Source organism: Lactuca serriola, chromosome 1, assembly GCF_051521515.1.
Source record: "Lactuca serriola cultivar US96UC23 chromosome 1, Lser_US96UC23_V15, whole genome shotgun sequence".
Taxonomy (NCBI): domain Eukaryota; kingdom Viridiplantae; phylum Streptophyta; class Magnoliopsida; order Asterales; family Asteraceae; genus Lactuca; species Lactuca serriola.
In genome coordinates this window covers 31,133,050-31,149,600 of record NC_136408.1, presented here as the reverse complement: position 1 = coordinate 31,149,600, position 16,551 = coordinate 31,133,050, and the positions used below count along the sequence as shown (strand labels likewise).

Genomic DNA, 16,551 nt, shown 5'->3' with positions numbered 1-16,551 from the left:
TTTGAAGGTTCGGTTCACGCTGAACCAGCTTCGCTTGGGAGCGAAGGACTGGTGGAAGTTTGTGACGGCGCACTTTACGCCTGTTGAGCTTGCGGCAGTGACCTGGGAGAGGTTCACTGCCATGTTCCGAGATGAGTACGTTCCCCAGGTGGAGAGGGAGCTTTTGGCCCAGGAGTTTCTGACCCTCAAGCAGGGTACTGAGTCGGTTACAGCGATCACCAGGATGTTCCATGAGAGGGCAATGTTCTGCCCTGAGCACGTGTTCACCGAGCAGGCACGTATGAGCTGATATCTGAGTATCTTGAGGTGAGACATTCGGGAGTTCGCGGCGAACTCCTCGTACCGGACATTTGTTGAGCTTCAGGCAAATGCCCGGAAGAGGGAGATTGAGCTAGAGACTCAGGCCAGGGAGGAGGCGGAGTCTCAGGGGAGGGATCGGCGACCGGCACAGTCTCAGCCGGCAGCCAAGCGGCCCAAGCCCGCTGATCCCAAACCAGGGAGCCAGAAGGGCCGCACTTGTGGGAAGTGTGGAAAGGGTCATGATGGAGTTTGTAGAGCGGGATCTTGCTACAAGTGTGGCAAGGAGGAACACATGGCCAAGGACTGCCCCAAGGGGTTTGCGGTGTGTTTTCACTGCAATCAGACCGGACACCGGGAGGCAGAGTGTACGCAGTTGCGAGGATCATCTCAGGGAGCACCTCAGGGATCTGCCCCTGCCGCCATCAGAGCTACAAAGAGTCGGCCAGTGAAGGCCGAGGCGCCGAGGGCACGAGGGAGAGCTTTTCAGCTGACCGCGGAGGAGGTCCGCGCAGCGCCCGACGTCGTGGCTGGTATGTATTCTTTCGTATATTTATTTTGATGTTGAGATATTATGCTTATATTATGTTGTGCGTAGGTACTTTTCTTGTGAATTCTGTACCTTCCTTGGTGTTATTTGACTCGGGTGCGAGTCGGTCTTTTGTATCTTTGGCCTTTAGTCAGCATATCGGTGTTAGTCGTGAGGCGTTGAGTCGGCCTCTGAGAGTGTCCATAGCTGATGAGAGGGTGATATATGCCACGGAGGTTCTCCGAGGGTGCGTAGTCGAGATTTTCGGTGTTGAGTTCCCGATTGATCTAGTTCCTATTGCGATGGGTGATGTCTGTGTCATTATGGGCATGGACTGGTTGAGCCGATTCGGTGCGGTTATCGATTGCGAACGGCAGCTAGTGACCATACGAGACCCTAGTGGGGGAGTTCTTTCGGTGTACGGCGAGGGTACACGTTCAGGATCAGCGTTTTGTTCGGCCGCTAGGGCGAGACAATGTCTACAGCAGGGCTGTAAGGGTTTTGTGGCGTATGTGATGGATACGCGGGTGGATTCCGAGAGGCCGAGTTCAGTTGAGGAGGTTCCGGTGGTGCGTGAGTTCCCGGATGTATTTCCCGAGGAGTTGTCGGGTGTGCCTCCTGTGAGGCAAGTGGAGTTCAGTATCGATTTGGTTCCGGGGGCCGCGCCTATCGCTAAGGTGCCCTATCGTCTTGTACCTCCAGAGATGCAGGAGTTATCCTCGCAGCTTCAGGAGCTGCTGGGAAAGGGGTTTATTCGGCCGAGCAGCTCACCGTGGGGAGTGCCTATCGTGTTTGTCAAGAAGAAGGATGGTTCACACCAGATGTGCATTGATTACCGAGAGTTGAACAAGCTGACGGTCAAGAACCGTTACCCGTTGCCGAGGCTCGACGATTTGTTTGATCAGTTGCAAGGAGCATCTTGGTTCTCCAAGATCGATTTGAGGTTTGGATATCATCAGGTGAGGGTGCGGGATGAGGACGTCCAGAAGACAACGTTCAGGACGCGTTATGGGCATTACGAGTTTGTGGTGATGCCTTTTGGGCTCACCAATGCCCCGGCAGTGTTCATGGATCTCATGAACCGAGTGTGTAGGCCGATGCTGGATCAGTCGGTGATCGTATTTATCGACGACATTCTGGTATATTCGAGATCTAGAGAGCAACATGAGGAGCATTTGAGATAGGTTCTCGGAGTTCTGAGATCGGAGAGGCTTTATGCCAAATTCTCCAAGTGTGATTTCTGGTTGCGGGAGGTCCAGTTCTTAGGACATCTCGTTAACCAGGAAGGGATATTGGTCGGTCCGGCCAAGGTGGAGCGGTGATGAGTTGGGAGGTGCCGAGGTCACCCTCCGAGATCAGGAGTTTCCTAGGGTTGGCAGGGTATTATTGGAGGTTTATCAAGGATTTCTCTAAGATCGCAGTGCCACTCACCAGATTGACCCGGAAGGGTATTGCTTTTTCATGGGGTCCCGAGCAGCAGGCCTCCTTTGAGACACTTCGCCAAAGGTTGTGCGAATCCCCGGTGTTAGCCCTACCGGAAGGGATGGAGGACTTTGTGGTTTTCTGTAATGCATCGATTTTGGGGTTGGGAGCGGTGCTGATGCAGAGAGGGCATGTGATAGTGTATGCATCGAGGAAGCTGAAGCCTCATGAGACGAGATATCCCACCCATGATCTAGAGTTTGGGGCAGTGGTGTTCACCCTCAAGATTTGGCGTCACTACGTGTATGGGGTTCGGTGTACGATATACACGGACCATAAGAGTTTGAAGTATTTGATGGATCAGCCCAACCTAAATATGCGTCAGAGAAGGTGGTTGGATGTGGTCAAGGATTATAATTGTGAGATCCTGTACCACCCAGGAAAGGCTAATGTGGTAGCCGATGCATTGAGCCGCAGGGCGGAGAGCACCCCGCTGCGGGATGTATGTTTGAGATTGACCATGATAGCTCCAGTGTTGGACGCCATTCGTGGGGCACAGGCCGAGGCTGTGAAACCTGAGATGCAGAAGAGGGAACGGGTTGTTGGTTTGGTTTCAGAGTTTGTTACCGATGGTCGGGGGCTTATGACATTTCAGGGGCGTATCTGGGTACCGTTTGTGGGAGGAACGCGTACCATTTTGATGGAGGAGGCGCATCGATCGAAATTTTCGATCCATCCGGGGGCCACTAAGATGTATTTGGATTTGAGAAAGGAGTATTGGTGGCCCTGTATGAAGAGGGATGTCGCGTGGTTTGTTGAGAGGTGCTTGACCTGCCGTAGGGTTAAGGCCGAGCACCAAAGGCCGCATGGTAAGTTGCAGCCATTGGAGGTTCCTGAATGGAAATGGGAACATATCACTATGGATTTCATCACCAAATTGCCAAGGACTGCCAGAGGAGTTGATGCAATTTGGGTGATTATGGACAGATTGACGAAGAGCGCTCACTTCCTTGCTATCAGCGAGAGTTCTTCAGCAGAAAAATTGGCGGAGGTGTATGTGAGGGAAGTGGTATCTCGGCATGGGGTGCCGATCTCGATTGTTTCAGACCGTGATGTGCGCTTCACTTCCAGATTCTGGAAGAATTTTCATGAGGAGTTGGGTACTAGACTGCATTTTAGTACCGCATATCATCCCCAGACAGACGGTCAGAGTGAGCGGACGATTCAGACGCTCGAGGACATGCTTCGGGCATGTGTGTTGGATTTCGGGGGTAGCTGGGATGCGTATTTGCCCTTGGCAGAGTTTTCCTACAACAATAGCCATCATTCGAGCATTGGTATACCACCCTTTGAGCTGTTGTATGGGAGGAGGTGTCGGACCCCCATTTGTTGGGGAGAGGTTGGACAGCGGGTGATGGGCAGTACAGAGATCGTGCTTCAGACATCAGAGCAGATCCAACAGGTCATACAGACGTTATTGACCGCTCAGAGCCGACAGAAGAGTTACGCAGACAGGCGCCGGTCCGAGCTTGAGTTCCAGGTCGGCGACCTTGTACTCCTGAAGGTCTCTCCTTGGAAAGGAGTGATTCGATTCAGGAAGAGGGGCAAGTTGGGGCCCCAATATATTGGTCATTTCCGTGTGATCGCAAGGGTAGGCCGGGTAGCCTATCGTTTGGATTTGCCAGCAGAGTTGGGGCAGATTCACGACACTTTTCATGTGTCGCAGCTGAGGAAGTGTATAGCCGATGAGTCGGCGGTGGTTCCACTAGAGGATATTCAGGTGGATGCGAGCCTGAATTATGATGAAAGACCAGTGGCCATCAGAGATCGGAAAGTCAAGGTTATGAGGAACAAGGAGGTACCCCTAGTGTTGGTTCAGTGGCAGCATCGGAAGGGGTCAGAGATGACCTGGGAGCCGGAGCGTGAGATGCGTGAGCAGCATCCGGAGCTATTTGAAGAGCGAGACTTTGAGGGCGAAGTCTAGCTCTAGTGGGGGAGAATTGTAACAACCCGGATTTCCAGGTATCTTTTATTCATGTATTTTTGGTGTTTTGTGAGGGGACCCGGCGAGTTGGAGCTCAAACTCGCCGAGTAGGATCGCGGTTCTGGACGCGGGTTCGCGCCTGGACTCGGCGAGTCCAAGGGAAGGACTCGGTGAGTCCTCGCTGTTTAATGAAACCCTAATTTCCCGGTCCTAAGCCCTATTTAAAGGACCTTATGGCCCTTCATTGCGGCTACCTTGACCTGGAGAGCACCAAAGCGGCTGAGAGTTCTTGTGAGTGAGATAAGAAGCCATTATTCACCAATTTTGTGTGTAATTGCAAGAAAGGAAGGGGGAAATCAAGCTAGGAGAGTTGGGGAGCTTGGATCTACTTCCATTTCGTCAGAGGAAGCTTATTGAGGTATCATTCAGAGCTTATTCTCGTATTTTTGTTGATATGGCCAAATCTAGGGTTTCTTCATGCCTTGTTTGCCTTGTATTTGGAGTGTGAGAGGTCCCATGGGGATATGGTACCTAGATCTGGACCTTAGCAGGTCCAGAGAGTCCCAAATGCCATGCTTTATGTCCTCCTTTTGGGTTTGGAGACTAGGGTTGCCATCTTAGAGGTCATTTCTCCAAAAAGAGCCTTGTAGGTGTTGCATGGTAGCCAAGACTGTGACTTTACGTGATGAATGACATTAGGAGGGCCAGATCTAGGAGTTGATGGAGCGGATCTGGCCTCAGAAGCGAGATTGAGTTGATGCATGGCATGGACTCGCCGAGTTCGAAGAACAGACTCGGCGGGTAACATGAAGATTCTCCTTAACCACTCAGCGAGTGGTCTTGCCGAGTTAAGGGTTGACTCAGTGAGTCAGGGAGAGTTAGAGAGGGTTGACAGGTGGACTGAGTCGAGCTGGAACTCGCCGAGTTGTTCTTGAGACTCGGCGAGTTGAGTCGTGGTGGCCCCGCGATTCATGCCAGGTGGGACTCGTCGAGTTGGGGGTGTACTCGACGTGTCATGAGGGGATCTTAGAGAGTCAGTGAACACGTATAGACTCGCCGAGTCGCCATAGTGCACTCGCCGAGTCCGGTCAAAGTTGACCGTTGACTGTTGACCAGAGTTGACCAGTGTTGACTTGATAGGGGTAGTCAACCTTAGTGGTGAAAGTGTTAATTAGAGATATATGATGTTATAGGAGGATTATAGCTCGGAGGATCGAGCACGAGTGATTTCCGAGATTCGCGACTTATCGAGATATACGAGGTGAGTCTTCTCACTATACTTTACCTTGAGTAGGTAATTAGAGTTATGTGACAAAGTATGTGTATGCTATATGTATGTTATGTGTTGTACTGCATTATGTCTATATGATTTATGTTGTGCATGCTTATAGAGTTGGAACCGAAAGGTTCCCAGAGTTAGAACCAGTGGGTTCACAGAGTAGGGTCTACGGACCCACAGAGTTATAGCCTCGAGTGGCTAATATGTGTTATGTGTGGTATTTTGGGGAAGTCTCTAAGCTTTGTGCTTACAGTGTTTGTGTTGTTTGTTTCAGGTACTAGTGATGACCGTGGGAAGGCGCCGGCTTGATCTGTACACACGCATGGGATTTTTATAATATGTGATCTTGGGATTTTGTATGATATGGATTGGAGTTTTAAACTTGATGTTTCATGAAAATTTAAATGGAAATGTTTTTATATTATGCGAAAAATTATTTTGAAATTCACGGTGTTACACTTGATGTCTTTGTGATTCTTGCGTGTACATGTATTTGTATGTTCCATACTACGGTTCGATGTCGGGGCGGCTTCCGAGGAATGTTTGTATGTTTCCGGATTTCGGTCGCATGTCGGGCGGGGCCCGAGGAATGTGTATATGTCTATAGTTAAGTGGTTATGCTTATGTTATGTGTATTGATAATTATGCTCAAATGTATTCCGAGCTTTGTTCAATGCCAGGCAGGGCCCAATGCCAGGCAGGGCCCAATACCATATGCGGTCTGATGCCGAGCGAGGCTCGATGTTGGACAAGCCAATGCCGGGCAGTGCTCGATGTGGCCGAGCGGGGACCAATGTATGTTATATGCGATTATGTGATTATGTGTATGGTATATGGTAGTTTGAGGAGACTCACTAAGCTTCATGCTTACAGTTTTCAGTTTTGATTTCAGGTACTTCCGTTAGTAAGGGGAATAGCTCGGGATGACTGCATGACACACACCACAACATTTTAGCCTGGGAGGATTTACTCTGATATTTTGATATATAACTTGGATACAGTGTTTTGACATGATGTTTTGAGATATTACCACTTATGTTTTTATGTGATGACTGGATTACTATGATTTTATAATGATTTAAAATGAAAATTTTGAACTATATTTTTGGGATGTTGTAATAATGTTTTCTTACTCTGGCATATTTGCAATTGGTAGTTGTGATGTTTTTTGGTTAAAAACAAAGGATAAGTTAAGACTAATTTTGTGAAGTGTTTTCTTGTTGAAAGTCCACACTAACTTTTGAATATTTGGTTTTTCTTGTCGAGGAATGTTCCTTACAAGAAAATTTTATATGTTAAGAAGTCAGTGGGAGTCTTATTGATCTTGAAGAGTTTCAGGAGCCAATCAAGAATAAACCTTTTAGTTATCACTAGCACACGACATGAGGTTGATAACCTATCGAGTTAAATTGACACGTTCTTGTTTCTGTGCACCTTCCAATTTAGTTGGCAATGCTTATGAGTTCAATGGTTCTCATTTGACTACAAAAGGCAGAGCACGTTGGTCAGTGATAGTACATTGGTCAATAGAAGTGAGCTGCTTAACCACATGGAAGCGTTGGTAGGCCCTTGTGCTACCTGTGGGCAGGAAATTACGAATAAGCAAAGTTCAGTCCATGAAAGGAAAACTAAATTTGGTTTTGGTTTTGTCCTCAGCCTTATCTTATGATTTTAGGTTGGAAATAATGGATTCACATGGATGGGAACACATACACCATAAAATCTAAGTAGAAAAAGGTCTCGCTCTAATTCATGAAAATGATTATGAGGAAACACTTTCAGTAGTAGATTTTAAAGATTTGATAAATATCATTATGGTTAGTGGTTGTGATAATTGCATTCTCAAATTCGCAATATGATTATGACATCCCTTTTCATAGTTCGAATTATGAGAAATGACAAGAACGGTCTGATTGTTTAGGACTTATAACTATACATTTTGAAAGGGTTTAAACGCACACATATGCTATCTAATGAAGATGTATAAGCTTTAAAAGTCTAGATAAAGACTAATTGAAGCGTTACATATCAGAAATTGCACTTTAGTAAGAAAGTAAAAAAAATATTGATTTCTGGAAGTCCAGTTGATTTCTGAATACATGTCAAAGCTAGTGGAATCATAATTGTTATGCTAGTAAGAGCATAATTGTTATGTTAAGTGTTGCAAGTTGGCAATACTAATTGTAGGAAACAAAGATTTCAAAATTCGAAAATTACAAAGTTTGGGAATTGTTTTTCTATAGAAAGATTTAGGAGAGAGGGCACTCATACTTCATTTCAAATCTGAAAGTTTAAATTAAAGTTTTAATAAAACTTAGTCTTTGACATATATGGATATCATGTTGAAATGATTCAACATATGCAATCCGATATATGGAAATATTATAGCAAGAGACTGATAAGATATCAAGTCTTTATGTAAGACATTATGAATCGAGTCTCATATGTTTCGGATATAGGATCGATCTCGTATGCTATAATATTCACATGTTCTGATTTTTCCAAATGCCTAGGGTATTAAGAGGGAAAATGACTAGAACAGGATGTGACTAAAATTGTTGAACAACTGTCAATAACATTCTGAGGTTATACCAAAGAGTTGGTTGCTTATAGACAGTTGGAAGTATAGTATTCGTTTACAAGACCATGGTGACATGTTTTGGATTGAGATAATTATTGGTCAAAATTGATGTTCATATGGGAATATGGAAAGGTTTCCATAATGGGAGTTGATTATTGAAATCTACATGTAAGTTAGGAACCTTAATGCAAGGAAGGTGTTTAAGGAGTGTATCTTGAATTTGAGATTTCATTACCATGGAACTATTTTAAGTAACAAGTCTTCAATTGAGCATTTTGTGTATTTGTTGGCTAAGTCTTCATGACTTTGATACCACGTCATCACAAAGGACAATGCATGTAAGGTTGAAATCTATTACATTTTAAGTAGTGACAAGAATTTGGAATTGTGAAATGAGCATCGTTGGAATAATGTCCAGTCGATCTGTTCACAAAGGAAGGACCATAAAGAGACAAAATACGCATGTTTATAACATGGCATGACTGATGTTGAATTCAAGTGTTTAGTTGATTACTTGAAACATTATACAATGAATAAAGTCTAATTAATATGGTGATTAAGTAATAAGAGTTTTATTTATATTCAATAGTCTTGAGACCATAGTTAATTTGGTTATTATTGTGTTTCACTTTGCATGTTTTACTTCCTGAATAATTGGATTATTCAAACATCCATAGTCGATCGTATTTTTGGAAGTAAGTAGCGAATTAAGACTGTCATGAATTAAATTGTAGATTGTCTATGGGGATTAGACATAGCAATAGTTTTGCTGCAATGTCCATGAGTACTTGGAAAATGAGGATTTTTAGTATTGGATAAACCTACACTCAGAGAATTACTTCATGGATTTTATCATGAGTAATTTGGAGACGATAATATCTCATATTCTTGAAACCGAGATATATTAGTTTTTGTTTACAAGTCAGTTGTGCATTGATAATACATAATCACATCATGATGTTATAAAATGTATTGTTGTGCATGATTTGAAGAGTAAATAGTGCAATCATATAAGTCGAAGTTTATCCGTTCCTTTTTCCCTAACGGGAAAGGCGATATCCGTTGGCCCCTCGATGATTTGATGTCGACATCTAAAGCGCTTGGCCAAGACTGGACCGAATTGATGTGTTCAATTAGTAGTCGTAATCCACTGGGTCAAAGTTCAACAACAGGTTTGAGAGCTACAATTTGCTAATCAGTTTTAGAAGTTATACCGGCAACTATATTTATTAGATTTATCCAAGTTAGAAACTGTTGGATTAGGTATCTAAGCTCATAACTATAATTGATATATACTTGAATCGATAGTAGCACAATCCTTTTGAGTTGCCCTCATAACTAGCAATTGGACAGGATGATTTTTTGAGAGAGAGGTTAAATTTATTATTTGATTTATAAATTGAAATAAATGATTTATTAATGTATTATGAAAATCATATATTAATTAGAAATCATATTATTTAATTAATATTTAATCAAAAATTAATTTGGAATTAATTTTGGGATTAAAGGAATTAATTAAAAGTGTAAGGACTAAAAATGCAATTGTTCAATAGTTGAGCAAAAGGGTCCAGAACCTTCCAAGAAGGTGGTGGACGAAATTCCTAAGATAATTAGGGTTTCTAGATTATCTAAAATAGATAATTAAGGAGGTGGATAATTACCAAGTTTGAAATATTATTATTATATTCAGATAAGGCTTATCCAAGGCATCCTTGTTGCACTATATAAAGGGTCCTACACCCTTGTATTTTCAGCCACCATATCTTTAGAAGAAAATCCGAAAATTTCCCATCTCTCTCTCCTCTCTCATCCCCTTGATAGTGTTGGGTGTTAACCATTAGAGGCACGCCATTTGTGGTGCTTGCTCTCGAAGCTTCAACAAAATTAAGGATTTGAATTGTTATTACTATATAACAATTAATGGTATGTTTACTAACCCTAGATGTAAATTTTGATTATAACATAGGGTTCCTAGGGTTTTTCCTTTTGATGTTCAATACTTGTATGTTCACTTAGAGAAACACATAGATCAAATCAATTAGGTTTACATGCACACATATGATTGTTTGTTATGCTTAAAGCCCATCAATACCAACTTGTCTATTTTGGATTATACATTGTTCCAAATGAGATCTTGTTATCTACCTATGTTTTGAAAGCTAGAATGGCCAGAACGATTTATCGTAATGCTTTGGAATGGTTTTGTTTATGTATAAATTAAGAACTGAAAATTATGCACAAATAACATCCCTAACATCACATGTCGAGGGCTGTGTAAGCAAGCCAATCATCAACCAATTGAGTTATTTTTAAGCCTAAAATGAGGCCACGATAAAGGACTACAATCTTGGGGGAAATCAGCTCAATCTGAGTTCGTATGAAGTATTTATGGCTTTTCAAAGTTGGGCAAATATTTCACACAATATTAAAACAAAAAGCAAGAACCCTAAGACCCTTGTTTAGGATTGTTTAAGTCATCCATTTTTTAACCAATTAACCTTTTTTTTAGCCTAAAATGAAGCCAATGTAGAGAACTACTATCTAGGAAAAGAACTTTTTCGAGTTAGTATGAAAAAATTATAACAGTTCAAAGTTGGGTAAAAATTCTACAACCTAATTCATTCGTTGTTTTTCTAACAAAATAACATGCAGCAAGTGTCTACAACCTAATTCATTCGTTGTTTTTCTAACAAAAAAACATGGAACGAGTTTTTAAAAACGTGGGAAAATGATATTTGTAGTGAATCAAACTATCAATGTAATCAAAATTTAGGGAGAGACTTTGATGATGTATAAAACATGGGTCTTTTCAAGAACAATGACATCAATGTTACCAAGGAGATCAAAAATATTTTTGATGTACTCGATAGTAATGTTTCGAAGTTCTTTATCTAGTTGAATGTCTTTGGCATTTGGTTTACCACGAAACAATGTCTCTGGGTTGATCTATATCTATCTAGCAGTCACGTTTTTCTTTAGAATCATCTAGAGGAGAGATTGGGAAATCTTTCCGTAGATCCATATTTTGACGTTGGAGTCGATACAATTCCTTTCGGATTTATTAGAAGCGATTTGGGCTTTATTTTTGGCTCAAATAAATGATCATAAACACCAAACTATCCATAATGGGCTTCAAAAACTCTCTCCATGGTTCATAACTGAAGCGATCAAGGTCAAAAATAAATGAAAAGACCTTGGGTGTGGTCAGCAACTAGAGCAACTAGGATAACGAAAAGAAGAAGAAATGGAAGAAGCAAATAAATATATTAGTAAGATACGATCAGAGGATCAAATAATTATCTTTTGTTATGATATCATATGACAAATTAATATTTTTCCATAACGATTCATTGTCATTAGTTGAAAATATATAAATAAAACATATATATGAATATAATGGTCCGAATACATAAAAATAAATAAAACACATTATATAATTATCATGGTGCTTTAAAAAAACAGATAAGTTAAAAAAAATGTTTTGCTTGCCTTTATGGCGAAACAAAATATGTAGCTTTCAAAAAGTCAATCCCTATTTTTAAAAAGGATAGTAATTTGTATACAACATAATATTTTTTTTTGCCATAAGATTTATGTTTTAAATGATTACAACTGTATAATATATATATATATATATATATATATATATATATATATATATATATATATATATATATATATATATTGTGTATGGAGTATGAACAACGCCTTGTTTCCGAGTTTAACAAAAGAAAAGAAAATAACAGAAAAGAAAACAAAATTTTTTTTTGTGTTTCCAAGTTGGAGAGAAACGGAAGGAAAATGAATTATTTTGTTCTTTCTTTCCAAATCATTTCAAATCGAAAGGAAAGTTAGGAGGGAAAATGATCCATTTACTATGTTTCCTTCCACTTATCTTCTTTAAAGAAACTGGAAAACACAAATTTCTTTTTGTTTTCATTTACACTCATTTCTTTCATTTTTATCGTAAAGTTGAACTCGCGCCTGGTGTAAAGTTATTGCTATCAACCTTTAAAAAAAGTTGATTAACTATTCCAATTTTTGCGGTTAAAAAGGACTCCCAAACACCACTGAGTATTTGCCATTCGGTAATCGGATCATAAACACCAAATTTCACGCATAGGAAAATGCCCAACAGGAACAGCGACGACGACAAAGGCTTACTATGGAAGCTGCCGGTGGCCTATTCTAACAAACTTGGTAAGCTGGGCCCTGCGTTTGGTCTTGGCGCCGGTTGTGGTGTTGGTTTCGGTGTTGGACTGATCGGAGGTAATCCTTTTTCTCGTTTTGATCTTTGGTCCATCGAATTATTTACCATTTAATTTGTTGTACCTAGAAATCAAATTTATTCTCAAAAACTCTATAAGCTACGAATCCAACTCAACAAAGCATCTCAACCCTATCGAAAATGAAATTCCTTGACTTTGGTAGCGACTGTCCCGAATGATTTAGGGTATGAAAGAAATTCGTTTTCATAACCCTAATTAAATTATCGCTTATCGAGAAATTGAGTGCTTATCGGATGCTAAACACACTGCTCCTTCAAATTCCAATACAGAATCTTCCATAATTTTAACTTAGTGTGTCATTCATTCAATCTTTATTTGTATTTTGTTCTGGAATCATGCGAGATTCATGTTCCTTCAGGTGCTGGTTTGGGTCCTGGAATCCCCGGTTTACAGCTTGGTTTTGGATTTGGTGTTGGATGTGGAGTTGGTCTTGGATTTGGTTATGGAGCAGGGAGAGGCATTGCGTATGATGAGAATAGGAAACACTCAAATGTAGGGAGGTTATTCAATGGACCGGGCAGTATGCCTACTCAGTAAGTTCCACTTGTACTGCATTTGGTGGTTACTGGTTTGTGCAAAAGACCTAAATGCCCTTGGGTCTTCATCATTGAGAATAATCTTGAAAAGTTTGTATGCCTTTATTGCACATTAATTACAATGTATCTGATCTTCTTTTGAAACTGGCTTGTTGATACAAGGGATGAAATTGGTTATCTCATTGAGGAGGTTGTGGTGAACACCAAGAAGCTGATCAAAGCAACTCACAAAGAGGTGGAAAAGTGGAGACGATATTAGCAGCAGATTTGTCATGTTATTTATATGATTCCTGGATGTTTGATATGTACATAAGAAGATGTTTCTATGTTTTGCAACTTTAAGTCCTTGATTTTTTAATATGATAAAACAGTATGTGAATGAAGTTGGTGCCGATAAATCCTTGAAAAATGAAGGAATCTATACATTTTTTATTTAGGTTTCTACAAAGGTGTAAGATCGAGCACAACTAAACAAAATCATCTTCATTTTAGCCTTGATCCAAGTTCCTACCTTTCAGCTTCTAAATTTCTTTTCGTTTCTGAGCATGTCTTTTACTTCTACAGCACAACATATAATAGATTAAGTATCTTTTGTCCTATAATGAGCATAAAAATGGCTAAAACTATTAAGATATAATGTAAAATATATATTCAGATATGCATATATCAAAATATCTCATACTTAACATTTGTTTATCCCCAAGCAAACTGATTTTTAACTTACCAATATCACATAAAACCATCAATTTTAAACTCAACCATTATCCCAAGATTGCAATGTGTCTATAATTTCTAAAACCTTATTATTTCTAAATACTTACAATCCTTATGAACTTTCATCCCTTAGTTTATACGATATTTATTTTTGCAACCCTCTGAATCCACCTTCAAAAACTTTTCTTAACCTCAATGTATTTATGATTAAGCTACCCAAGCATACATAGATCTAGAAAAAATTACAACTTTGATACCACAACGGAGCTCTTCAAATTCATCTCTTATTTGATATTTGATTTTCGATTTCTTTGAATTCAACATATTCTTGTTTGATTTTGGCATCTTTTATCTTTGATTGTTCAGAATTTTTGATCTTTTGATTTTCATATTTTGATAGCTCTAAAATTCTTTCAACTTTTATAATTTTCTCTTATTTTTATTATTATTTTTAATTTTTTTTTATATATCTCACTTTTTTCTCGCTTAAATCTTACATGCTTAAGCACTTTCAACTTTTGCAATTTTCTCTCTCTCTCTCTCTCTCTCTCTCTCTCTTTTAAATTTTTTTATATTTATCTCACTTTTTTTTTCCGCTCAAATTTTACGTGCTTAAGCAAGGGAGCTTAACCTCAACCTGTATTGGTTAGAGGTATTAGTGTAAGTGGAATGACTATATAAGCTATTCTAGATAGATTTCATGTACACGCTGCAAAACTTATTACATCGTACAAACTACCAAATTATCTTTCATCTCTCATGACTTTTCACAAAGAATGGGAAGCCAAAAATACACTATAACATATATTGGCTCATGTAAACATTTGAGTTCGCATCAGATCATCCCATACAAAACTAGCAAAAAAATTTATAATTAGTTAGATTTTCCTAAATTAAACTATTATTTCAAGTTTATGTGAATGTATATTGTCAAAACTAGCAATTTTTTTATGATAATGCAATTTTTGTAAAAATCAAATGTTTGTACTCTAATGTAATTAACCCACTACCCCATGCTTATTTATGTAATGTCCTCATTGCATGCTATGCAAAACATAAAAGTATAGAGGAAAAAAAGGAACAAACTCCCATATGATAGAAGTTGCGAGGTTGATCTTGTTTCTTGTGTGGTTGATAGCTCACCAATTTTTGGAAATAGAAAACTCTTTGACTGCTATGGAACTGATATTTGATACTCCGGAATAATGTAATTCAATAGGTTTAGGAAAACTACTCGAAATTCGAAATTGAGCCTTCCAGCACGTCGTGGTAATTGGTGACCACGTCGTGGTTGACATTTGACTGATGTTTGTCTTCTGTATCTTCATAACGATGTGCTAATTGGTGACCACATCATGGTCTGTGTTAAATGTAACCACCCAAAAATCCAAGCTAAAGATTTCATTTTTATTATAACGAAAACACTATTGTAACTTTGTTTAAGACATTGAAAAATATTTCAATTAAACAAATATTAGAGTCTAATCCCAAAGATCACGTATTGCGGAAAACACGGGTGTATGTGTTGCGATTGTCCCGAGTTCTTTCATTTGAAAACTGGAGTACCTAAAACAAAAACTGAAAACCATAAGCACAACGCTTAGTGAGTTCCCCAAATATCACATACCATACATATCAGACGATCCATACATGCCATACATAATCGCGTGCCATACATACCATTCATATATCATAATCAATAAAGGTGCTATGTGTCGTGCATAGTCTTGCCATTATGCCACGAGCCACCTCGTGGTGTTTCTTGCCAGGCCGGGGGCCACAAACCTAGGTCTTACAGTCAAGTGTTAGGAGCCACCTCCGGGTCTTCCATGCAAGCATCACAAAGACAACTAACATACAGTCTACAGCTACTTAACTAATAATTGCCAGAGTTCAGACTCCGGTCTTTCAGATAGTGTGCCAGGAGCCGCCTCTTGGTCTTTTATACAGTGTGCCAAGGGCTAACCCCTGGGTCTTTCTACAATACATAAACCAAATGGGCCGACATTTGTGCCTTCAACCCATACGAACAGTGAAGATACTCACCTTGAATGCTGAAGCTCACTACATGAAACCCTAGCTGCTGACCTGAAGACTTACCAAACTAGCAATACCCAAACAACATCCGATTAACAACTGAAATCCAAACCATGATCCATAATCCAAACTTGGGGTAAAATGATCATTTTACCCCTGACCCATCAAGACTCACAACCAAGGCCCAAGCCCAAAACCAACAAGGCCCAAAACTATAAGATCCATAAAAGCCCACTAATGGCCCAATTTTTCCAACTTGGGCCCAATCCCATATAGGTCTTATCCTAAGCCCATATTTTCCTCAAATACAATTCAAGTTACCTCAAACACCCCTTGGGACAAACTTGGTAAAAAGCATAAGTCAAAGGTTAAAGTCAACGCCAAAGTCAACAGTCCAGGTGACCCAACTCGCCGAGTTCTCATCAAACCGCAGAATCACGAAGAATCGATCCAACTCGTCGAGTTTTCCCCTCCTTTTCATCATAATCGAGACAACCCCAAACCAACTCGTCGAGTTCTCCTATGAACTCATCGAGTTCTTTAGTCAGCAAACCCATTTAATCTTATTAAGCCACTAGATCATCAAGACAAGGCTTCAAATTGCAGATCTGGTCCCTTAAGGCTATATTGATGAGTAAAGTCTCAAATTTTACTCTTATGCAAGGCTAGAAGAAGCTCAAAAGCTCAAAAGCTAGAAGAGAGGCTTAATGGATGCATGGAGCCCTTAAGACCATAAAGTTGGCACCTTTATGACAAAAGAGCTCCCCAGGACCCTAGATCTGAAAGGGTTTGTCCGAATGGGACGTCCAACTCCAAACAACCACTCCATTTGGACCAAAAGATGCAAAAGAACCATAAGAAGGAGATCTATGAATTCACT

At 40.2% G+C, this 16,551-nt stretch overlaps 1 protein-coding gene across 1 annotated transcript; it reads left to right on the top strand.

Annotated features, from left to right (window-relative positions):
* The first annotated feature begins 12,129 nt into the window (after positions 1–12,129).
* On the top strand, positions 12,130–13,299 carry LOC145080222 (glycine-rich protein). Its single transcript, XM_079023157.1, has 3 exons — positions 12,130–12,364; positions 12,743–12,917; positions 13,083–13,299. The coding sequence occupies exons 1-3, from the start codon at positions 12,223–12,225 to the stop codon at positions 13,177–13,179; spliced, it is 414 nt and encodes a 137-aa protein (XP_078879283.1). The 5' UTR covers positions 12,130–12,222; the 3' UTR covers positions 13,180–13,299.
* Positions 13,300–16,551: the final 3,252 nt, after the last annotated feature.

What these genes read in the sequence shown, in the direction of transcription:
- LOC145080222 (XM_079023157.1), top strand. Translation starts at nt 12,223, where the DNA reads ATGCCCAACAGGAACAGCGACGACGACAAAGGCTTACTATGGAAGCTG. An exon ending in CGGTGTTGGACTGATCGGAG is followed by an intron (nt 12,365 to 12,742) that starts GTAATCCTTTTT and finishes ATGTTCCTTCAG; the next exon opens with GTGCTGGTTTGGGTCCTGGA. An exon ending in CCGGGCAGTATGCCTACTCA is followed by an intron (nt 12,918 to 13,082) that starts GTAAGTTCCACT and finishes TGTTGATACAAG; the next exon opens with GGATGAAATTGGTTATCTCA.